General features: G+C 33.6%; 1 protein-coding gene across 1 annotated transcript; it reads left to right on the forward strand.

The window, feature by feature from the left end:
• Positions 1–8397: 8397 nt before the first annotated feature.
• LOC136976909 (RNA helicase Mov10l1-like) lies at positions 8398–17089 on the forward strand. Its single transcript, XM_067272280.1, has 12 exons — positions 8398–8532; positions 11186–11431; positions 13869–14027; positions 14107–14243; positions 15370–15504; positions 15591–15743; positions 15859–16062; positions 16139–16250; positions 16337–16435; positions 16513–16659; positions 16943–17034; positions 17083–17089. The coding sequence occupies exons 1-12, from the start codon at positions 8398–8400 to the stop codon at positions 17087–17089; spliced, it is 1626 nt and encodes a 541-aa protein (XP_067128381.1).
• Positions 17090–26792: the final 9703 nt, after the last annotated feature.

The raw sequence follows: 26792 nt of genomic DNA on the forward strand, positions 1-26792 counted from the left end.
TGCGAGCAACAAATTAACAAACAAGCAAATCAAACAAAAAGCAAACAAGCAAATCAAATTAAAGAAAGTATACAGTTGGAAACAAACAGAAAAACAAAATATTATAAATTATTTAGACATTAATAGAAAGAAGATACTTTTTATACTCTATGTTTAGCCTATGAAAGTGTCAAACGTACTCAACTATAAATGAAATGTATATAGATAAAATTAAATTACAGTACAATAATTTTTTTTTTCAATAACAACTTGTTAAGTATGTATTAAAACAAATAAATAAACTTAATACGGTAACTTTTAGTACCGTATTACTAAGAAATATTGTATTAAATTTATTTATTTTAATACATAAATACTGTAAATCGTTTAGGTGCAAATGTTCTCGTTGTCAGATAATCCCTTCTTTACAACTGGTAGCTGCAGGGAGCGGGTAAAAATTGTTTTAAAATCTAGCGACTAGTTCTCACACCTGGGCCGCGGTTTTACAAAGGGTTTACAGATTGAGATCTGAAATTGAACCTAAATCCGGAACTTTGTTATTTAGAAGCAATGTTACATATATTTTTTGGCTGAAGAGCAGGGTACTGTACACGCACGATGCAAAAATTCATTATATGGAGAAATTCGCTGTATAGAAGATCGTAACGTGGAAGTTTGATTGTAAAATTGTGTAAATTTAATGAAATAAACAGACAGAAGCTCGACGTTAGAAAAAATCTGTCCATTTGACCAATGAAATTGTACCATTTTGTATCATCCGAGTATGGCGGTAAACGTAACAATGATAGGCTAAAATAACCAAACTCTTTATATAGTTTTCGTTTTAGTGTTTGTTATATTATAGAATTTGAGGGATGTAACTACAAAGGTCATCTCAGATAAGGGTTTATCACACCAAGTACCGAATCTAACACATTTTTAAAATGCTTTATTCTTCTACTGTACACAATTTAAAAAACCTTTTAAATGTGTCAGATTGGGCACTCAATGTGATAAATTCTAAATATAAATCAAATACTATAATATAGTATAGTAGAAGGGACAGAAGTACGAAATAATCTAATAAATGTAATCTTTACTGTTGTTATTGTTTGCCTGAGGAATGCCGGGATCATCTGCAAAATTTATATAAATATTAAAAGCAAAATGTTCCGTCACAGGATAGACTTTTACCGAGAATTTCATTTCTAAACTACGATCCGTTGAGAAGGTAACGGACTGCTCTTCTTGTAACGAAAATTCACAATTACAAGTACCAATTGTGCCGAATAGATTTCGTATCCAGTCGTAATTTTCTATATTTAAAGTAGGAAAGGAACTTTTAATCTTTTCTTCCAATATTGTTAAATGTGTTTTAAAGGAAATAATTCCCCCGACATTTTTATAATGAAGCGCAGGAAACATAACGATTGCGATTTTTTTCAACTGCACACTTGGAATTTACAACGCTTACCGATTTAATCACTTACACACGTCTGTTTACTTTTAAACAAAACAAACGGCAGTTTCCTAGCTAGACCGGGGGAGAAGTTATTGCCACCATCTATTTACTCTCCTGGGAGAGGAGTGAGAGGGTCGAAGTTAACACAAGTTTTCTTCGCGATAATATGTATTATACATCACTTTTATAGTATTTCGACTATTTTTACAATGTTCAAGTATAATACGTAATGTTTTATGCGATTATTTACATATTTTCTCGTATTACATAACGGCGGGGGAAATTGACTTTTCCGGAACATTTATAGCTTGACGGTTCTAAAATAATGTTTACTCGCCCAAATACTGTCTAAGAACATTAACTAGTTAATCATAGATAAGAAAACGATTAAAAAAGCAAATTCATAGAGATTATTTACATTTCACTTCGATGGTTGGAGGCGGGCTGGGCTTTTCGCGGCAATTTATTGCTTTCACAAGTTTGTGATTTTTTAAAGTAATGTTAACAAATACAGTAGATAGCCAGTTAAAGCTTAAAAGGAGTTTCCCTTTGATTGCTTTGAGCCAATTGTACAGCTAAAACTAGAACAGTGATACTTTATACGTCGATCCGCAGACAGCACTCAAACAGCTGTCCCAAAGTATGCTGTTTACGAATCGAAATTAATTTTATATGATAGTTGTACCAGAAAATAATATTCTGGATTATATAATTTCGCTAGACAGTTTTATAGGGGAAATTACTTTTACTTCGTATAATAATAAATTAGGCAACGAAAACTACACGCGGCAATTTCCTCATTGCTGATCTACAATACAATTATTTTCCAAGAACCCTTATGGGGTGTACATAAATGACATCAACATTGGGACGCGGTTAACAACACCTGTTCCGAGGGGAGGAAAGAGTAAGATCGGACACAATGACAGTTTTACTGCTTATTAGCCTTTACAGTTTTTTTTATAAAACTTATCTCTAAACTCAGAATTAAGACTTTTGCCATTTTATAGTGTTAAAAGTTTAAAACTTTAAAAAATAAATATTACAAATGGTCCCACCCAGTGCCGTAACTAGCCATTCCCGTGCCCTGTGCAAAAATTTCATTTAGGCCCTTTAATTAATTAGGTTCAGAAAAATAATAAAACGATACATGCATATTTTGGGCCCCCTTTTCAAGTGGGCTCTGTGCGGGTGCACCTGTTGCACCTGTACTAGTCCTACCAAAATTTTAATTGTTGTTGGGAAACTTGAGCATCTCGTTTTCAGTTTATTTGTTCATTACTTTGTTTTTTTAGAGGTACAAACCACGCTATTTTAGTGTTTAATATTATACTGAATATATATATTAGATAGGTGACATGGAGAAACTGGAGACCATGTTTATGCAGTTAGCCTGGGCGACCAGTTTGAGCAGTATGTCACAAATAAACGATTATAAATGGTTTATTGTTGAGAAAAAAAAAATATAATGAAAAGTACGGATAAAAAAAGACACTTCCTTTAAATCGGCAAAGGTCCGGCCGTGGAGTTATAGCAGAAGCAATGGAGGATCTAGGTAACATGGCGCCATCTAGTGGAAACAAGGGACGTAAATCTGGTTCTTTTTCTTAGAACTCGGATTACTTTTCCATAGTTGAACCAAAATAAACCAACCTCTGAAAAAATATCAAGCAACTGTGTAGCTTTATATTTCAGAAAACAGCACCGAAAAATGTCAAATTACTTTTTTTGTGTTAAGCGTCAAAGTGGCGATAGTCGACACTTTCGTTTTTTGAATATATCTTTTCTCAGAGTAAATTATATTTTTCAAAACGTAATTTATCGACACGCCAGAATTCCGCTAAGCTTATCGACACCAAAATCATCAAAATCTAACGTGGGAATTTTTTTAAAAAAATCGGACGGCAAAGAGCAAACGTTACCTCAGTAGCCTTTTTTTTTTTTTTTTTTTTTTTTAAACTCTTTCCGCCCTGTGGGCACTAAGAGGGCCTCTTTTAGTAGGCCCATTATGGGTTCGGCCAGGCCCACAATGGGGCGACCGGGTGGTGAGGGACGGGGCCCGACATATCCGAACGGACCACCCCCCGAAAAATTCCTGGGGATTATTCGACCCGTTCGGATTCGATCCCGGGTCCCCCAGAGCGGTAGGCTGCCACCTTTACCGCTCGGCCATCCGGCCGTCCCTCAGTAGCCTTGCTTATTCTCAGGCAAATATTTATATATACAGTATATAGAATACTATATATATATTATATTAATATATATTACATTAATTATTAGAAAAAAAATCCATTCCTCTGTTTTACAATAATTTTTATTAATTTATTAAAATTTTTTCTGTTTAAATGTGTCGAGAATCTCCCGAGGCTAAACGGTCCTAATCCCTTTCTTTGACTAACACAAAAATTAAGTGAACAGAAAATGTATTTAGACAAAAGATACTTATTATTGTGTCCCCGAACTCATAATATATGAGTGGTATGCCACAAGTAATTTACCGGTAATTCTAATGCTGGTTTTACCTAAATTCCAGTAAAACAAAATCCAGTAAAATTTCTGCTAATAAATGGATTGTGAAGCGGATCATGAAGTTTAAACACAATAGGCTAATTTCTGGTCGCTGATTGGATGTTAGAGCTGGTAACGTGAAATTTGATTGGCTAGTTTGTTATTTGAGCTAAACACGAGTATTCTCATTCCTTAACTCGTCAGTGTTCCTTGTTAAAGTTCATTGCTCGTACTTCTACTACGAAATTAATTTTTTGCAAAATGGTTGTGGAAATGGTAAGTATATTTATTTCTTATAAACATTTTTGCGTCTGTATTTCCGTAGAAGAACATTGAATATAGAATTGACTTCGGATAAAACAATAGCTTTATTTAATATATAACTTTGTCGAGTCAAACCAGCTACGGTACGTCAACTAGTTGTAATTTATTGTCTCCTAAACATTATAAAATGCAGACGCGCATTCAATAGTGTCATTTATCATGGTTAAATTTTTATTTTAGTAATTTTGATCGAATAACGAATATTTTATAAAATTTGTGAAATATATCAAAAGAAAAATTCAATCAACTAACACTTTTGTAACGGACATAAGGATTTATTAATGAATAATAAGAATTTCCTTTTTGTTCTTATTGAAATCACACATTTGGTATGGTCAATCCTTCTTTCGATGAAATCGTGTATCGCGGTCAGAAATAGGGCCTCCAGTGGCGGGAGAGGGAGAGAAAAAGAGGGAGGGAAAGGGAAGGGGGCGGGGCGCCAACAAAGTGTCGGGCTCCGGGCGCCAGTTATGTTCGCTACGCCACTGAGGGTCGCATTCCGTATTTTATATATAATGGTACCTCGTACTTCGAACGACGAATTCCACAAAAATTCGTCTGGAGGGTAAAGAATGTTCTCGAAGAACGACAGGATTTTCCATTCTATGTGCATTCAAGTCGTCTCTTGCTGGAGTGTTACGTTCCTGTTTCTAATCCCTGTTTAACTTTATTTTTGGAGTGTTTGATTGCGTTATTCGTCGATTTTAAACAATTTCTTGACGTAGTTTTACTTCACTGATAGCTTTTGGGGACGGCCGGATGGCCGAGCGGCAAAGGTGGCAGCCTACCGCTCTGGGGGACCCGGGATCGAATCCGAACGGGTCGAATAATCCCCAGGAATTTTTCGGGGGGTGGTCCGTTCGGATATGTCGGGCCCCGTCCCTCACCACCCGGTCGCCCCATTGTGGGCCTGGCCGAACCCATAATGGGCCTACTAAAGAGGCCCTCTTAGTGCCCACAGGGCGGAAAGAGTTTAAAAAAAACTAGACGAAATAAAAAAACACTGATAGCTTTTGGGTGCTCCATAGAATATAATTTTACAATAGCAATATCATCTTAAATTTCTCAGATTCTGTGTTATAAGTTACGACAGTTGCTAAAATACGCAAAATCTATCTGTCCGACCCAATATAACTTTTACTTATTAATCATGGCATCCGCCAGGTGTTCAGAAACAAGGAAGCCTAAAAAAAAAATGGTCGTTTCGACAAAGGCCAACATGGCGGCCATGTTTAAGATGTCGAAAGTGGCCGCGTCCACCAATAGTCTAAATGAAATTCTCGTTGTATTTACAACAACTATTTTCGAGTATTAATTTGTTATTAGGACATCTAATTGTATAATTTTTGCCTCAATTTATGTGTCTTTGCCGTAAGTTTATCGAAATGGCTATTGTTTAGTATCTGGCCGTCGCCTACCGTTATTTTCTAATGGGAAAATTTGATAAGGTGTTCAAATGGGCATCCCGGAATGAATCGAATTCGAAGTGCGAGGCACCACTGTATTATGTTATTTAAATTATTATATTTATCTCCATATATTTATTGTTTTCTAGTTAAAATTCTATAGTTATCAATGTTGTGTAGTAAATATCATTATTATTTGTCTAAGTAATAAAATACCAGTAAAGTAACAATCTTCTGGATTTAACATAAATTTGCTTTCATTACGAGCTTATCATAAAGGAACTTTACAGGTAAAGAGTAAAAAATTGACTTTATTTATTATAGAATATGCATTTCGGGTGTGACGCCCCTCGTTAGTTCTCACTTATAAATATACCTATCCCTCTTTACACGCATTGTATTTTACTCTCACGGCTGTTATGTGTAATTAAGAAGGAAAAGTATTGGAATTGTATAAAATTTGACCCTACGAATTTTTCACACTATTTTATTATGACTAATTCTGTAATATAAAAGTCAGTTTTTATAAAGTAATGGAAAATAATGCAACTCGTTGCTAGATTTTTTACATGGAAGAAACAATTTAACTCTTTGTTAAAGTTGTGTCGATAAATGGTAATGCGTGTTATAACATCAGACAATAGAAGGCAGCCCGGTAGTTCAATGGATGTGAAATCGCTTATAATTAATAAATATTAAAAATGATAATCGTTGTCTTAAAAGTTTAAAAGTTGTTTTGAAATTTCAGTTTATTTGTTCATTACTTTGTTTTTTTTAGAGGTACAAACCACGCTATTTTAGTGTTTAATATTATACTGTATATATATATATTAGAAAGGTGACATGGAGAAAGGTACAGATAAAAAAGACACTTCGTTTAAATCCTGCCGTGGAGTTACGACAGAAGCAATCTAGGTAACGTGGCGCCATCTAGTGGGAACGCGGGACGTAAATCTGGTTCTTTTTCTTAGAACTCGGATTACTTTTCCATAGTTGAACCAAAATAAACCAACCTCTGAAAAAATATCAAGCAACTGTGTAGCTTTATATTTCAGAGAACAGCACCGAAAAATGTCAAATTACTTTTTTTGTGTTAAGCGTCAAAGTGGCGATAGTCGACACTTTCGTTTTTTGAATATATCTTTCCTCAGAGTAAATTATATTTTCCAAAAAGTAATTTATCGACACGCCAGGGTTCGCTAAGCATTTCGACACCAAAATCGTCAAAATCTAACGTGGGAATTTTTTTAAAAAATCGGACGGCAAAGAGCAAACGTTACCTCAGTAGCCTTGCTTTTTCTCAGGCAAATATTTATATATACAGTATATAGAATACTATATATATATTATATTAATATATATTACATTAATTATTAGAAAAAAATCCATTCCTCTGTTTTACAATAATTTTTATTAATTTATTAAAATTTTTTTTTGTTTAAATGTGTCGAGAATCTCCCGAGGCTAAACGGTCCTAATCCCTTTCTTTGAATAACACGAAAATTAAGTAACAGAAAATGTATTTAGACAAATGATACCCATTATTCAGTCCCCGAACCTGCAATTCCAGTAAAACAAAATCCGGTAAAATTTCTGCTAATGGATTGTGAAGCGGAACGTGAAATTTAAACACAATAGGCTAATTTCTGGTCGCTGATTGGATGTTAGAGCTGGTAACGTGAAATTTGATTGGCTAGTTTGTTATTTGAGCTAAACACAACTATTCGCATTCTATAACTCGTCAGTGTTGGTAGCTTGTTCAAGCTTCTACTACGATATAAATTTTTTGCAAAATGGTTGTGGAAATGGTAAGTATATTTTTTTCTTATAAACATTTTTGCGTCTGTATTTCCGTAGAAGAACATTGAATATAGAATTGACTTCGGATAAAACAATAGCTTTATTTAATATATAACTTTGTCGAGTCAAGCCAGCTACGGTACCTCAACTAGTTGTAATTTATTGTCTCCTAAACACTATAAAGTGCAGACGCGCATTCAATAGTGTCATTTATCATGGTTAAATTTTTATTTTAGTAATTTTGATCGAATAACGAAAGGGTATTTCTTCCAATTTATTAATATTTTATAAAATTTGTGAAATTTATCAAGGGAAAAATTTAATCAACTCACACTTTTGTAACGGACAAAAGGATTTATTAATGAATAATAAGAATTTGCCTTTTGTTCTTATTGAAATCACACACTATGGTCAAGCCTTCTTCCGATGAAACCGTGTATCGCGGTCAGAAATAGGGCCTCCGGGGGCGGGGGCGCTAATAAAGTGTCGGGCTCCGGGCGCCAGTTATGTTTGCTATGCCACTGAGGGCCGCATCCCGTATTTTATATATAATGGTACCTCGTACTTCGAACGACGAATTCCACAAAAATTCGTCTGGAGGGGAAAAAATGTTCTCGAAGAACGACAGGATTTTCCATTCTATGTGCATTCAAGTCGTCTCTTGCTGGAGTGTTACGTTCCTGTTTCTAATCCCTGTTTAACTTTATTTTTGGAGTGTTTGATTGCGTTATTCGTCGATTTTAAACAATTTCTTGACGTAGTTTTACTTCACTGATAGCTTTTGGGTGCTCCATAGAATATAATTTTACAATAGCAATATCATCTTAAATTTCACAGATTCTGTGTTATAAGTTACGACAGTTGCTAAAATACGCAAAATCTATCTGTCCGACCCAATATAACTTTTACTTATTAATCATGGCATCCGCCAGGTGTTCAGAAACAAGGAAGCCTAAAAAGAAGGTGGTCGTTTCGACAAAGGCCAACATGGCGGCCATGTTTAAGATGTCGAAAGTGGCCGCGTCCACCAATAGTCTAAATGAAATTCTCGTTGTATTTACAACAATTATTTTCGAGTATTAATTTGTTATTAGGACATCTAATTGTATAATTTTTGCCTCAATTTATGTGTCTTTGCCGTAAGTTTATCGAAATGGCTATTGTTTAGTATCTGGCCGTCGCTTACCGTTATTTTCTAATGGGAAAATTTGATAAGGTGTTCAAATGGGCATCCCGGAATGAATCGAATTCGAAGTGCGAGGCACCACTGTATTATGTTATTTAAATTATTATATTTATCTCCATATATTTATTTTTTTCTAGTTAAAATTCTATAGTTATCAATGTTTTGTAGTAAATATCATTATTATTTGTCTAAGTAATAAAATACCAGTAAAGTAACAATCTGCTGGATTTAACATAAATTTGCTTTTATTACGAGCTTATCATAAAGGAACTTTACAGGTAAAGAGTAAAAAATTGACTTTATTTATTATAGAATATGCATTTCGGGTGTGACGCCCCTCGTTAGTTCTCACTTATAAATAGACCTATCCCTCTTTACACGCATTGTATTTTACTCTCACGGCTGTTGTGTGTATATAAGAAGGAAAAGTATTGGAATTGTATAAAATTTGACCCTAGGAATTTTTCACACTATTTTATTACGACTAATTCTGTAATATAAAAGTCAGTTTTTATAAAGTAATGGAAAATAATGCAACTCGTTGCTAGATTTTTTACACGGAAGAAACAATTTAACTCTTTGTTAAAGTTGTGTCGATAAATGCACCTGGAAATGCGTGTTATAACATTAGACAATAGAAGCCCGGTAGTTCAATGGATGTGAAATCGCTTATAATTAATAAATATTAAAAATATAGAACGATTAAAAGTTTAAAAGTTGTTTTGAAATTTCCAAATTGTAAATGAAATTAATTTTTAAATTTACGTTATTTCTGTGCGGCAGCGACGGAACATTTTGCTTTTAATATTTTTACAGACATTTTGCAATTGATATTCGCCTTGTAAATTTGAAGATTTTTGCTGTAGCTTTTATACAATACGCAACTAACACATTCGGTCTAAATATAAGAATCTTTAACTAAAATATAAAGTTCTTTTCAAATGTTTTTTTATTAAAAAGATGTAACCAGTATAGAAGTAGAGCGTCGCTTTTCCTCTCAATTCGGTTTCTAAACCAGATATATTATGTGATATTTGCAAAACACACAGAATTATTCGACGCCGATCCATATAAAAAACGCCGTGGGACTACTTATCGGCCGTGCACCGTTCGGCCCGCCATTGCTTAAGCCGGTTTTCGTCGTGGAGTATCGCGTCGATGGCGGAAGCGTAGAAAGGCTCACTCGTTCACGTGACTGCCCGGGAATGTGGCTCATCTGGGTCACGTGACGTTTCTGACGTGTTTTCCCGCACCTTTTCCGACGTCGATGTGACCGCGAACCACAGTTTGATAAATATTGCATTTGTTACGTTTTCGGTAATACCGTAACATTCTACAACGAAACCCGCGAATTTTAATAAGAAAAGCGATGTTACGCTTCTTCCGTAGTAATACCTTGACTTTCTTTCATGGTCGTCTTTCAATATGCATTTCATCACCGTCACTTCACTGCAAAGCACTCCACCTTGAAGGGAAAGTAACATTACACTAAACACTAAAGGGATACAGTACTGTTGTTTTCAGAAATTTGCTTGTGTATTATGAGTTTCCACGTGCCATCGATTTTTATTTCATTATTTAAATTTATTCCACTGTATAAAGGAACTTTTGTAGTCACGAAGTGTTTGTGTAATTGTCTTTTAATATTAATTCTTTTTCATTTTAAATAATCTTTACACTGTTAGCTAACACTTCAAATCCAGTTCGGGATCCAGTTCTTTTATCTGTGATTTAAAAGAAATGTAGTGTCAGGTAATCATTAATAAATAGCACATTTTATGAACAAGGTGGAACAATTTATTGTTACAGATTGCTGCTGCGATAAGATGATGTTAAGTAAGATTGTTATTAAATGATTGTGATGAATTAATGTGGTAAACATTTCTTGTGCCGAAACGTAATAGATTGACTCTAGAATCCAAATAATACAGCTGAAGTGTTCTTTTTTAATGAAATGATTAATTAGTTAGTGATTAGTCTATTCTTAATTAGTGATAGGTCCATTAATTGTAAATTGAAAGAATATCTGTGTTCTGGCATAATGCAGTTGATATTTTAGTATTAATAGCAAAAACTGCCTTTATTATCAAGTTTGAAACATTTGTGGTTGGAATTTTAACAGAAGAGTTTTGTGACTATTTAAAACATGTTTCGGAAATGTTGACGAAGAAAGGAAATAGTATCAATCTATCAATAACTCAAACTGTATCAAACCAAACTGTTATTATCAAATCATATTTGAAATTTGTGTGTGGAGTTTGTTACCATTTGTAATTCTTATTGTTTGAAATACTTTAATTTGTCGTCACACTCAATTCAGTTCTAATTTCAGAAGCAAACAAAGAGTGGTGCTAAGTAGAGGTTTGATTATATACATTAAAGTGAAACAAAATTTCTGAGAATCTATCAACTCTTTAATTAAAATTTGATTTTTGAGTAAAATTTTAATGAAGTTTTAAAATGTTTGTTGCTTTTGTAACTAACAATATAAAAATATCATTTTATTTGTTTTTTAAATAGATCGATAAGACATTCTCTGCATTATTGTCGGACATTAAATCCTTTGATTCGAAAAGCTCGGATGAAAATTACGAAAAAGAGTCTTTTAAAAGTTCCGAGTCGGAAACCGGCAAGGGGAACGGTTCGACGTTTGAAATAAAGTGCTTTGAAACCGAACTAAAAGAAAAGAAAACTATTACTGCTAATATTACCCGTATGAATAAATATAAAGTAATATTTAACCATACCCTTGAAATATCTGTTAAGGTAAGTTTTTTATTATATATTTGTAGTATTGTGTATGAATAGCATTTGAAAAATATTATATTTCATTAAATATATAACATAATCAACTTTAAGATTTATCAATTAAAATTTGTGATGTATGAGGTTGGATAAAGACATAACGAGGAATTATGCCGGGTTGAAATTTGCTCTCTACCTCAAATTAGTAGTGGCTCGCTACCGTACGTCACAGTTTTCCTTTAAGAATAAAGTCGTGCCGGTCATCTATCTGGGGAAATTTTGAATTGAAATAACACCACTTCGTGTTTGCGTCGGAAGTTCTAACGTAGATAAATCTTTCCCGTAAGGTCTCGCATTTCGTCTATATAACTCTGTTCTCGAGATTAATGAAAGATGGATGGACGGCAGTGGGAATTTGTAGGCGTATAATTTTTTCAAATTGCAGCCCAAAGTAAAGTGTATCTAGTTGAATGTAAGAGACTTTTTTCAAGTTTTCTGGAAATTGTTTGTCTTAGATATGATTTGATACATCATAATTAGGAAATTCTAATGCCATGGGTCTTATTTTTCTATTACTAGAACTTACTGATTCCATTGTATTGTTACAATAATTTTATTAGACCAATAATCCTAATAGCAAATATTTAAGAGGTAATCTTAGCTTTGTATTGTTAGTCTGTTACTGTGACATTATAAATACTTGAATGAAAATCCCAGAAAAAGTTATGCAGTATTCTTTCGAGAGGTTTTGCATTTGTGATGCTTTAAAGAGCACCGACGACGATCGCTTATTAAATACGAGCATTAAATCCAGTGACGATTTAGAACCTAACAAGGAAAATGAAGACGTTTGCGACTTTGATACCAGAGAAGATTATATAATTTATGATATATAATTTATAGATGATATATAATTTACTTTATTGTACAATAAACACCAAACCAATTTATGTCAAAACAATTGGTTCTATTGACTTAAATTTGTCTACAATTGCCAAATTAAACAAAAAAATCCTATGGATAAAATTGTAGAAATTAAGATGCAGCTTAGTTTTGATGGTATTTTACATTGAAGTGAATATGATAATGATATACTTAATTTATTATTATGTTCATTAAGTATAAAAAGTATACTGGTAAATGTATTATTACACTATACAATGAGCTGATAGAATACGTAGTCTATCCAGTCTCAAAATATAATCAATTAAGATATTTGAACATTTGTTAGTTGCTATTGCATTTAAAAGAAAATATTTCTGTACTATAAAGGTACTTAGTTCAATTTGTGATCATCTTTTTGCTTAAAACTGTGTCATTCATTTATTTTATTGAATTTATACATTACTGTGTTATAACTAAATTAATGCTTTTATTTTATTTGCCTTTCTTTAGATGTTGTAATTCTAATAAATTTTATATTCAAAATTGTCATTTTCTTATCTCCTTCAGTTTAATTTCTTTATTGGCTATAAACTTGCAATTATGGAATACTGTAGGACTATTATTTGACATTGGGCTGAATGTGAGCTAATTTGCATTAGAAGGAGTAGAAAACATACTAACAGTGTATTTTCTATTCGTATTACATTGTCTTATTTCAAATTATCTTCCTTTCCTTTGGTGAAATACAAAGAAACCTATAGGCAAATAGCGGCAAATATGACAAGAAAATAGATGCGAGAGTTGGTTAAGATGTTATCTTGGTATTTCGTGAATTTGAGTCCTATGAGTTCAGAAATTTGTATTGATTATTTTACTCGGATATGGCAGGCCCTATTCTTTATCACTAAGTCGCCTTATTATGAACTTGGTCATTGGTAGGTATAAGTAAAAGTGCACATTTTATCTGTGAATAGAAAGAGTTTAACAAGAACAGTGTGTTAGAGCAGTGGTTTGCAGTTATTTGATCTGCAGACCACTTAAACTAAGTCATAAATGAACCGGGCACAATCTATGCTCCTATTCACATTTCGGTTTATAAATATCACATTAGACGTTTGTCAGAATAATTTATCTATTTAGTAAACTAATGTTAGAAATGTATGATGCGTACAAAAACATTCGCTTTGGCTAAATTGGAGAGAATTCTAACGGAATAATTTTTCTGTGGACCACCCGGTGCATGCTCGCAACCTACTAGTGGTCTATGGACCGTGCTTTCAGAATCATTGTATTAGAAAGAAAACATAGAGCAGATGTCTTTGTAGTGAAAGATGAGTAAGCATAAAAGAAATCAAACAGAATTGGTTATTATTTTTTTGATATTTTGTCTCTAATAGTGATTAAGAGTAAGAACAAAATCATCTAACTAAAAATACATTAAAACATTGCGTGACTAAGGAGAAATAGCTTTAAATTTGTAAAAATATGTGCATTTTCACAACCATTTTTCTGCGTGAAATTGCACAGTTCAGGTTGACTAGTAGTTTTACTAATATAATTGAATTTCTCACAGAAAATAACAAAAGAATATTCAGCAAAGAAAGGCGATTGGGTTGAAGTAGAATTAACAGACGACAAAAAATATATTATTCGTCCTCTGAGAAAATGGAAAATATCGGAAGGCAAAATTACAGAGCCGATACGCAACGGTTGCGGAATCGTCGACCACAAGGTAATTATTTTAAACGAGATATTATTTGAGAAGAGATTTATTTATTTATTTATTTATGTAAATACTCTTCATTTCGTAGGTATTTTTTACCAAAGGCGTCTGTTTGGATAATTTTATTCCAAAATGCGGAGATCTGGTCGACGTAGAAGCCGTAGAAAGTAACGCAACGAAATACAAGTGGAGAGCAATTAGCGTAAAGAAAGTAGAAGTGAAAGGGTAAGAAACTTTCATGTTAATCATTTATATATAAATATTATAGATAGATCGTTGTCTTTATACAGAAAGATTTGTAGAAAACAATAAATGAATGAATATTTTAAAAATGATTTTGGAGAGTTGTATCTTCAATTATAGCCGAAAGACATGCAAATTTGAATATTTTTTACATTAATACAATGCTAATTGATAAGATAATAATTAACGATGCTAATTTTGTGGCTTTGTCTGTAAAGAATTCAGTGTCGGAGTGTATTGTTAATTAAATTAATTGATAATAAAATGAAAAGATAATTGATATATTCAGAGTTTCATAGTTTGGGAAAGCATCATACCACAAGCTTTTAGTTGGAAAATTTTCCAGATGAATTAAGAAAAATTATTTAAATTTTGTTGCATGATGGAATTTGCATCCCAGTGGAGAACATTTGTATTTAATTTTTGTTGCAGTATTATGTGAATGTAGTTGAAAATTTTAATAAATGGTTAGTGATGTTAGAGGAAGATAACTTGCAGTAGACTGTTTAAACTGTAGAAGATATCCAATTCGGCTAAGTTTGCTTTTAGGTAGATGTTCCGTAAACAGATATTCTTTCATAATCATCATTTTTGGTGGGGAAGAGAACAAATACCGATTGAGATCAAGTGTCTTCTTTGAGGTTTTACTTCACGAGAATTTGGTTATTTTGCAAAATCCTTCTTTTATCATTTACTTAATCCTGTTCTGACAATGCACTTGCACTAACACACAAGTTAGAAAGGACCCAGTGCATTTGACTTTTCTAACTGGAACGTTCAAGGTAAAATATATAAATTTTGATTCTTCTTCTGTCTTTTCATTTGGGGATTAATTTTTTTCTGATCAGTTAATTGGATACCAGGGATTAAACCGTATCGATAGGTCATCCGGAGCTAGATGGAATAGCAATAACTTAAAAGTCATTATATTTCATAGCAATTTAACCTAAAAACTGAATATATTAAACATATGTGTTCAATTCCAGCATATTAAAAGAAAATGTGTGGATAGATTATTCTAAAACTTAATATTAGATTAATTTATTACTATAATTATTATTGTTATAACTCGAATACAAATTATCAATGATTTTCAATTTTTGTAAAGGTGCACGATATCGCCGTCGACGGAGCAACGCGTCGACTCGTTACTTTGCGACGAAGACGAAATAGAAATATCTTTCGACGGAAATTTCGGCACCGTTAATTTGGGCGACAAGAAATGTTTACCGGCTTTATTCAGGTACGTGTATTGAAATTTGGAAAAATGTTTCGATTTCGTATATTTATTTTATTGCAGTAACACTAAAAATTGATTCCCTTCTACAGTAATACGAGTTGCTTGCCTTGCGTATTGCTATCATGCAGGCCAAACGAAAATTATCACGGCACCACTCAGTTTAAAGTCGACGAAAATCTGGATTATCCAATATTAATTTCTCCGAACGAGCCCTTCGACGTAAATGTGACCTGCATTGCAAGGTTAGTTTACTTATTAACTTTATTATGGCAATTGATTTACAAATTATTGATGTTATTAATAGAACTATTAAATACTAGAGATGAAAGTCTAATAATAAAAAATTTCATTCTATAGTCAACTAGGTTGGAGTGAACAGCTTATGCTTTTCGAATTTGAAGGATTTACCATAGAAAAAATTCTAAAAGTGAAAGTCGAAGATCCAAATCAGGATCTGCCTTTGTCCGACGCAACTTCTATACCTAGACACTTGTTCGTTAATAGACCAAAACATTTTAGAGAAGCATCGGGTTGTGTGATACCGGGAGAGAGACCTCGCGGGTTCGTAATATTGTCTAACTTTTACACGAGATTTTGATTAGCATTTGACGTTAATCTTTGCACTTAACTTTAATAGGGTTAAAAGTCGATTCTCTCGAAAACTGCGGACCTTTCCCATTCCGGAAGAATTGCAGAGCGTCGTTCTGGAAGGAAAACACGCCGTGCGTAACGTGTCCGTTCTCGCAGAGGTTCGTTACGAAAATATACCGTGCATTACGTAATTTTATTTAATACGAATTTATTTGTGATTAATTAAGTTTATTTAAAAAATTAGGAGTTATCTGTAACAAATTATAAAGAGAAATTTCACACACTGCTTCATCTTGAAGAAATACAAATAAATATGGACAGGAAAGACTTTAGTATGGATCAGGTATGATATATTGTTTGATAAACAGTAACACCAATCTTAAAATTCAGTTTGGTAATAATACTTTTTGGCTTCTTTAGGTTTGTTTTCAACCTTGCAATGAGTATTTAACGTTAGAGGTACCGGGACTGGCAGAAAACAGGCCCATGCTATTCATAGGCGACAGAATTACGGCCAGCGACCCGGTAGAGAAATCCAATCCGGTATACGAAGGATTTATTCACAAGGTACGTGCTACGGTGTAAAAAACCTATAAGGAATTTTTGTATTAGAATTCAAAAATGAATATTTTGATATTGGAACCGAAGCAGACTGCTTTTTTTACCATTATTATTTCTAAAAGATTTTTGAGCTACGTGGAATGTCACTTTAAATAAATTTTAAGCATATGTTTAAATAAATGTATATTAATTATATATAGAATTTGGTACCATACTATAATTTTTGTTTTTAATATATTCTATACGGAATAAATAAACTTAAAAGTAATATGAGATTTGTCTATTTCAGATTGATGAAACAAAGATATTTGTCAAATTCAATAGCATTTTTCATAATATATATAAAGGAGAAAGTTACGACGTAGAATTTCATTATAACAGGTAAGAGTTTTAGATTATTATTATTATGTGTTAATGTATTAATGGTAGTGGCTAAAGTAGTAATGCCGTTAGTCGCGTATTTTAAGGAACTGCTTGTGTAGTAGAATCTGAGATTTTCATAATTTGATGCAGACACGTACGCCTCTGTCCATTACTAGATATTTTTCTCACTAAGAGTCTGGTCAGACTTATACTGGGCACGAAAAAGAGGCTTATTAGTGCCTTTAGGCAGAAAGAATAATGTGACCGGAGAGTCGGCACCTCTTTGATGCCTCGTCGGGACTAACACCATTGAGTCTCGTCGATCCATGAGCCACGGCGGCGAGGTTTGTTTTAAAAGTAGGTCACACGAGCAACCACATGCACGGGTGATCGAATTAGGGACGGAGACCGTGAGACGTCGGGTTGGAAGTGCATTCGGATTCTAATTAAACCAACAAATAACCGTTTATTTGAGAAAAACATACGATACACAGTATAACGGAACAACTATAGAGATATGATCGCAAGAGAGAGAGAGTTTACATTTGAGCACGCGGGGTGATAAATACCTTGTAGAGGAGTTGGAGATTGGGTGCTTGCCGGTCGAAAAGAAGAAAGTTCCAGATGATAGTTCTTATTCTTAGATAGTCTTAGTTCAGAGGTCAACAGTTGATATTATGGTTGCAGGCGAGAAGGATTATGTACCCATAGAGATACCTAAAATGATGTATCCAACGATATAATAAAACGACGTATTTAAGTGAATCCGAAATTTGAAGCACAAGGAAAACGAATGGCTTGGTTGAGGAACTAGCAACAACTGCCAATAGTTGGTAGCTAGTTGTTATATTGAAATGATGAAATCAGACATATGATGAAATCATAAATGATGAAATGATGAAATGATGAAATCATAAAATAAAATGTTTGTAACCAATCGTGATTATTGAGCTCAATGTATTCAAGATTTTTTTCAGTTAAAAATAATTTTATCTCTTCAATATAAGCAGCAAATGGCATTAACACTGCTGCTCTGGAAAGCCACCTTACTTTATTGTATAAATAAGATCAGAATATTGGCTACAGACTTCATTAAGAAGTTCACAAAATTGTCAACGATATAGTGGTCGTTTCCATTATTTTGTTTGCAATTTGTACAGCCGGTTCCGTAACTAACATTATTTCCTTCGTAAAAGTTTGCGAACAAAGTGCGTCTTGATGGATTATGCAGTGAAAAGAAAAAACGTCATGCAAAATTTGTTCTTTAAACATAGAAACAACACCTTTCTTTTCACCTTTCGTACTTGGTGCTCTATTGGTTGCAATTGATATTATTTTATTAATATCAATATTTTTACTTTTCAAACCATTGATAACAGCAGATTCTATATCGTCACATTGATGAGTTTGTCCTGTAAGTGGCAGTATATCAAGTAACTCTTCCTGTGGTCTGTCAGAGTTAACAAATACAATTTGTGCAATGCCATTTACATCGCAAGATTCGTCTGTAAATGGCTTTCCCCGTTTCGCTATTTCTAGAGCGGCAACAAAACTAGCAGCAGTTTTATTGTTACTTGATTTTATTCAGTTTGAAAATGTACATTTACTTAATTTCATTTTACGCTGAAGTTCTACTGCCTTTCTTCTTTCTTCTTCCTCTCGATAAGTGTTTGCAAATGCTGTATGTTTATTTTAAAAAAATGCTTTTGTACATTTGATTTTTCTGTTGTCAGAAATCTTTTCTTGGCATATTAAACACACTGAAAATACCTTTAAATTTGAAACAGCTACATTGGATTCTAAATACTTGATATTCTTCCACTTTTTTCTTTTTTCCAGCCATATTAATTAGAAAAAGTAGAGCAGCGATTTTCTACCAATCTAACAAACAAGAACAATTATCAAAAATCTCGACTTTTTTTATATCTTATGCGCCACCAAATGTTACCGGAAAAGTTAAGCAACTCCTTGCTGGATTTTTTAAACTGGCAGCTACAAATATTTTTTAATAATCTAAATACTCATCTAATTTTAAGGAAACAGCTCAAAAACATTTTCAAGAAAATAAAAACACTCAAAACACGAACATCACAACACACAAATTACAGAATACATTGATACACTAAAACAAAAACTTGCTGCCAAAGCACGTAGACTCAAACGATGCAAAACATGTACACTACGAAAACAACAAAATAAATTATTTACAAACAATGAAAAACTCTTTTACAGACAAATTAATAACAAAGCAAACACTGATACACAGCACAGTGGCACACCAACAGAAGAAGAACTCACAACATATTGGTCTTCTCTTTGGTCCAGTGCTGTCACGCACAATGCTGATGCAGGCTGGATCGAGGAGGAGAACAGAAACTTGCACAACATACCAACTATGCCCTGTGCTAAAATAAACATACATGATTTCCAATACACTGTTAACAGAGCACACAACTGGAAGACACCTGGTGTAGACAATATTCACAATTTCTGGTACAAAAAGTTTACATCACTGCACCAGGAACTAGCTAAACACCTAACACACATCATCATCAATCCACAAGACATGCCAAATTTTCTTACTCAGGGCATCACCTACATGAAACCTAAAAACAACAATACCACAGACCCCACACAATACAGACCAATTACATGTCTTCCAACACTCTACAAATTATTGACATCCTGTATCGCAAACAAAATATACAAACATGTTGAAGAACACGACATTCTTACGGAACAACAAAAGGTTTCCGTAGAAACCACAGGGGATGCAAAGAACAGTTACTCATAGATTCAGTCATTCTACGGCAAGCACACAAACAACACAGAAACATACACATGGCATATATAGACTACAGAAAAGCATTCGACAGTGTTCCACACAGTTGGCTGCTACATATTCTACACATGTACAAAATACATCCATCACTCATTGCATTCTTTCAAAACACTATGCAGCACTGGAGAACAACACTACATCTCAGGGTTAGTAACACTTCCATACAAACAAACCAAATTTTTATTAGGCGAGGAATTTTTCAAGGAGATTCCTTGAGTCCTCTCTGGTTCTGCTTAGCCCTGAACCCATTATCCAACATGTTAAACAACACGCAATATGGTTACAATATCAGACACGAAAAAACAACACAGTTTACACTGTCACATCTCATGTACATGGATGACATAAAACTTTATGCATCCACGCAAAAACAACTTCATCAACTCCTACAAATCACACATTCATACACCAAGGACATACAAATGGAATTTGGCCTAGATAAATGCAAAACAGTTCACATAGAAAAAGGAATCCTGAAGAAAGAAGATTTTGCGCTTGGAAATGGAGACATTATTGAATCCATGGAAAAGGGCGATTTCTACAAGTATTTAGGATTCCAACAGGCCAAACTAACAGAACATACACAAATAAAGCAAAGATTAATTAAAGAATACCAAAGTAGGCTAAATGCTATTCTCAGAACACAGTTAAATGCAAAACACACAGTTAAAGCAATAAACACATATGTCATCCCAGTACTCACATATTCTTTTGGAGTTATACATTGGACTCACACAGATCTTGAGCAACTCCAAAGGAAAACAAGAACAACACTTACTAAGCATAAACATCATCATCCTAAATCTGCCGAACTTCCACGTAAAGATGGCGGACGTGGCCTGATTGACATAGTTAACCTTCACTACAAACAAATACAGTCACTGCGAGAGTTTTTCTACAAAAAACAAGAAACATCACAATTACATAAAGCAGTAACTCTAGCAGACTCGAATAACACACCATTAAACTTACACTCACATCATATGGACACAACGCAACATATAAAAAGCATAGACACCATTAAGCAATCGTGGGCTCGAAAGGCACTCCATGGCAGGCATCCTTATGATCTGGCCCAGGATTTTGTTGACAAAACTGCGTCAAACAGCTGGTTAGCTCGGGGATGCCTCTTTGGGGAGACGGAAGGATTCATGATTGCCATACAGGATCAGGTCATAAATACTAAAAACTACAGAAAACACACACTCAAAGATACAACACTCACAAATGACACGTGCAGAAAATGTCACATCATGCCAGAAACTATACAACACATCACCTCTGGTTGCAAGCTCTTGGCACAGACAGATTATTTACACAGACATAATCAAGTAGCAAATATAATACATCAAGAGCTTGCAAAGAAACACAAATTAGTAGACTTCCACGAACCATACTACAAATACATTCCACAGACAGTATTGGAAAACAACACGCACAAAATGTACTACGACAGAGCCATAATCACAGATAAAACAATTTACCACAACAGACCAGACATCACACTCATTGACAAACACAATAAAATCACATACATTATAGACATATCCATTCCAAACAGTCACAATATACAAAACGCATGTGCTGAAAAAATTAGCAAGTACACAGAACTTGCCCAGGAAATAAGGCATCTGTGGAGGATGGATAGGGTGCTTATTGTACCTGTTGTTCTCTCCTCTACTGGTGTCATACCACACACACTACACAAAAGCCTGGGCACATTACAATTGAATAGAAACACATACATCACACTACAGAAGGCCACTACATTGAATACATGTCATATTGTGAGAAAATTCTTGAATACAGACACACACACTGATACACTTCTTTAAATTTTGTTTTGGTTACTATGCCTTGACTCTGGTCCGGCATAGTACACAGCCACCGGTGTTAACCGAGTATATCTCACTTAACCTAACACAATAATAATAATAATAATTACTATTATAATAATAAGCGCAGAACCCAAACAGTTAGGAGTTGAAAGTTTAAATTTGGTACACAGTTAGGATAGTCATGAGAATGCACACAAAAAGGGATTTTTGGAAATTTCCCCCCGCGGGGGAGAGGGAATGGGTTAATATAATTAAAGGAGTTGATCGAGGATATGCGTTACATAATTTTGGGAGTGGATATGTGTGTAAGCATCACGGCGCATTATAGGAGGTGGGTTTACAATTAAAAAGTATAACGATAGCGTTACGTAATTTATGGACAATCCTACATAAAACGTTCGACAAAATTACTAACATAATCTCAGGTATTCCTTGATTAATTAATTTCTCGATGCTACTGCCGACATCTAAATCGCCTTAATCAAATACATAGGTACTGAACCTCGGTACTCGACCCACTAGAACAAATTTTTGGTTAATAACAAACATTTTTATTTTAATAAAGGAAAATAGCAAATATACCAACACTTTATTTGCCGAGAAAAACATATCTATGTTAAGTAAAGACGACTGTTATACTGTAGCCGCGTTAATTAAAATTTCTGCCGAGTATAAAAAGAGATTGCCGCAATTAATTTTACGTGTTAATCCAATCCCGTATTAAGCAAAACCGCATTAAGTAAGGGATACCTGTAATAAGAAATGATAATTCTGATATTAAAATGGATTTCATATAATGTGGAGAAGAAATCCATTGTCATGGACATTTTCTACTGTAAATAAGATGAATAAATAACTAAATGCTCATCTTCTCGAGGGGAGAAAGTTTTAATTTACTACACTGATTACAGATAATGATGTTTCATTATCTGTAATAAAACATCTTTAAGAGGATAAACCGATAAAACCACTGAACTTTGATGGCGGAGGTAGGATTTGTAGGATGATAGGATTCGTGCCTCGCCAACAGGCTGGTTACATAGAGTTTTCCGAGTTTTCTTCACGTATCCGGTACCTAATAAGAGCCAATTTGCCATAGAATGGTAGGTATCCATTCTTTGGTAAATCGCCTGTGTTATTGCCTTATTCCATCAATCCAAAGACTGTAGAGAAGAACCAATCTTATTTATACAGTAAATGGAAATTTCGAATTGTTAGGCTACTTTTTCTTTCCTCTCCCTACCTGTGAACACTAAGAGACGCAGCCATCTAAGTCCATTTTGGGCCTAGTTTTAGTCAGGCCCAAAATGGAGCGGCCGGATTCTGTGACACAGGACTTGACATATCCGGGAAATTATGAAAATTAATACATACGTTATAATAGTATTTATAATTAACTAGCTGTTACCCGCGGCTTCGCTCACGTGGATTTTGCAAGCAAACCCTATTTACATTCAATATTACAACAACCATAGTAATTGTTATTTAACACCTACCGCTGAGAATGATGAGAATTGCTGAGATGAAACAAACTGCTTTTAATTTTCTGAAACGTTTACAATCGTTCTATAATCGAACCAATATGCAAACAGAAATTCGAATTTAAAACAGTTCGAACATTTGGTTAAAAAATCGAAATATATAAAAAACATTTATAACAATGTCTGAAATGTTATCAATTTAATACCCCTAAGGGGTGTACTATAGATTACTCCCTATGGAATTTCAGGACTTTGATTATATATTTGAACTCAAGGGACCGAGACGAATTCAACGATACCCTACTTTTGGACCGGAGACGAAAAATAAAAAAGTTATCATACTTTTTTCGGCGATCGCGCGATGATAGGGAGTCGCGTCGCTCTCCGCTAAGTCGGCCTCGCTATCGCGATTGGGAGTCCCGTCGCTTGCCGTTAAAATTGCCTTTAGTAGACGTTTCTCCCCTTTTTTTACTTCGTTCAAGAACTACCGTGAATCCAGCGCCGGATAAAGGGGCGGGCAAGCCGGGCGACTGCCCGGGGCGCCAAATTTTGAGGGGCGCCGATATAAAAATATAATATTTTTTTACATTCATTATTTTTTTAGATTTTATAAATTAAAATTGATCATTTTTCATGAGACATCGATTTTTTTAGCAAGCAATAAATTGTTTTTTCTTTAATAATACCAAATAAAGGTCACAACGCTAATTATTTTATTATTGTCAACAGATATAAATAATATTACAATTATTCAAAGAAAACTATTTGTTTAGTCAGAATTCATAATAACTAAAAAAAAAGATTAATAGACAAAATCAAAAATTTACTAATTAAAATAATGAAACCTAAGAATTTTTATGGCTTTTATCACACAACATTGATGCAGACAAATGCTTTTTAATCTCTAAAAAGTTTATTTTTATTTATTTTGAAAAGATAATTTGTAATCAGTATCACGTATCACAACAATCTACTCAAAAAATGGACGAGATCAAATTTATAAATTACAAATATCAACAAAATTATGAATAGTCAAAGTGATACTGGCGCCTGTCATACGCCTTAATGGTTAAATAACTTTGTCTTTCTGTAAACTTTGCATTAACAACACTTGCCGTGCTTTAAATAAATAAATTTTTTATACAGTTCTTTATTGTGTAATTTTGATTTTTTGCCTTTTTTTACTTTTTTTTAATTTGCAGTAAATTTGTATATTCTTGTATGAAAGGGCGCCAAATTTTGTTTTGCCCGGGGCGCTCAAAACCCTAGAACCGGCCCTGCGTGAATCGATCACTAGTTTAGCACATGGCGGCGTGTGGTGGCGCCCATACGAGAGGTCAGTCGGGCCGCCATGTTCGCTGCCATAACCGAAATGGCGATCGCGCGATGATCGGAAGTCGCATCGCTCTCTCCGCTCTCGTATCGCGTGTTTAACCCTCCGGGAGATGACCGTAGTCCGACATCATGGTTTGCAGACTTTACCGCAAGATGGCAGTACTAGCAACTATGGTGCCGTCTTCATGAGTGCATTAAAAAAGTATGGTAAGTGAAAAAGTATGATAACTTTTTTATTTTTCGTCTCCGGTCCAAAAATAGGGTACCGTTGAACTCGTCTCGGTCCCCTGAGTTTCAATATATAATCAAAGTTCTGAAATTCCATAGGGAGTAATCTATAGTACACCCCACCTAAGTACTCATGAAGATTTCAATGTAAAACGTCTCTGTAATCCAAAAAAATATGGTAGACGGTCTCACAGTAGTTCTCGGTTAGAATTATGATTTTTGGATTACAAAGACGTTTTACATTGAAATGTAACATACAGCAATCCAATTATATTGTACTCAATGAAGACTAAACGTAATTAAAAACAAAAAATCGCATCTAAAATAGTACAGTAGAAGCCGTTCTTCAGGTTAAGACTTAATGCTCTCCCTCTTCCCCCGCGGGGTGGAATTTCGAAAAATCCTTTCTTAGTGTGCGTTTTCATGACTTACCTTAACTGTGTACCAAATTTCGCCTCTAGGTTTCTGGAACTTTCTAGAAAAAACTGGAACATTCTCATTGAAGAGTAAGGCCGCGACTCCACTAGCCGTAAAAGGGCCGTAAAACCCCTCGCCGTAAAAGCTTTTAATCACGTGATCATGATATTTTACGACCTGCTCAGGCGTAAAATATCATGGTCACGTGATTAAAAGCTTTTACGGCGAGGGGTTTTACGGCCCTTTTACGGCTAGTGGAGTCGCGGCCTAACACATTTTCCAAGTCAACCACTTTCAACCCCTATATCTCCCACACCCTTATAGCTATCGAGACGCAACCACTATAGTGCACTTGAGGCTACTACCACACACAAACACCATTCATGTGCGATGTGCAGTTTTGGCTGCAGAGTGAAATATAGGCATAAACATGTCCATTTATATATATATATATGTAGATTTACTAAAATGTATAATATATTTTCATTTACAAATTATTCATAAAAAAAAAATTAAATATATTCTTACTTTATCGCAAAAAGATAAATTAATGAAAGAAAAAAAATTTTGCCCATTAGCATGACTTGTTGATAATCTCACATTACAAAAATCATTACAAGCAATATTCATAATTAAAAAAATGTTTAATAATAAAAATAAATAACATTTTATGAAGTTTTTATTTTCTGATATTTTAAAAAATTAAACATTCCTGAAATATTATTAGAAATCATTTTTTAATTTAAATATTAAGTTTTAAAAATGATATCTTTTTCGAAAATATATTTTAATATTTTTGATCTGTGCGTTTATAGCATAATCACAAATTTTAAAAGCTTTCACTTTGTATATTTTAATAATATATCAATATAATTATTAAATGTAGTTTTAATTACATGTTAATAGCGAGGTTGCAGCCGAAGTTTTCATCTGTAAAACGTGTACGTCGAACGTCGAGCGCCGCTTAAAGATGGCGGCGCTCGATGTTTGACGTTCACGTTTTACACATGAAAACTTCGACTGCAACCTCGCTAATATGTTATTCAAATTATGTACTGTACATATACCTGTAATAATAACAATGATAATAATGGAAATGCTTAAAAATGCAAGGGAAAATCTAAAAAAATTAGGAAGAAAGTTCAAGGATACAAAATCAATAACCAAGCCCACTTATATAATGTTTTATCTATCTTCAAAAGACATGATGTTATTATATTATTGAATTGAATTAATTTTCATTTGATGAAGACCAGTTTGTCTCAGACTTAAAGAAATTGAATCAATTGATTTTAATAAAATTTCATCTATTTTATTGGAATCAATTTTATTAAATATATAAATCAAATTAGTTATGATTAAATGAAGATGAACTTAATTCTGTTTTGTTTTCTAGTTTATTTTTAAGTCAATTTTAATATTAAATCAAGTAAAATTCAACTAAAATTAAAATTCAAAAATATCCGTCTATAAATTTTATAGATTTTAATAATTTCCAGAATTAAAATTAGTATAAAATTTAACAAATTAATCATAATTACGTAACCAAACGATTAAAACGTAATTAATAACACATTAAACTTTATCACATTACGATCAAATGGGCATTAATTAGTGTGACGTCAGTACATCTTC

Source organism: Centruroides vittatus, unplaced genomic scaffold, assembly GCF_030686945.1.
Source record: "Centruroides vittatus isolate TY-2023 unplaced genomic scaffold, ASM3068694v2 contig_426, whole genome shotgun sequence".
Lineage (NCBI taxonomy): Eukaryota > Metazoa > Arthropoda > Arachnida > Scorpiones > Buthidae > Centruroides > Centruroides vittatus.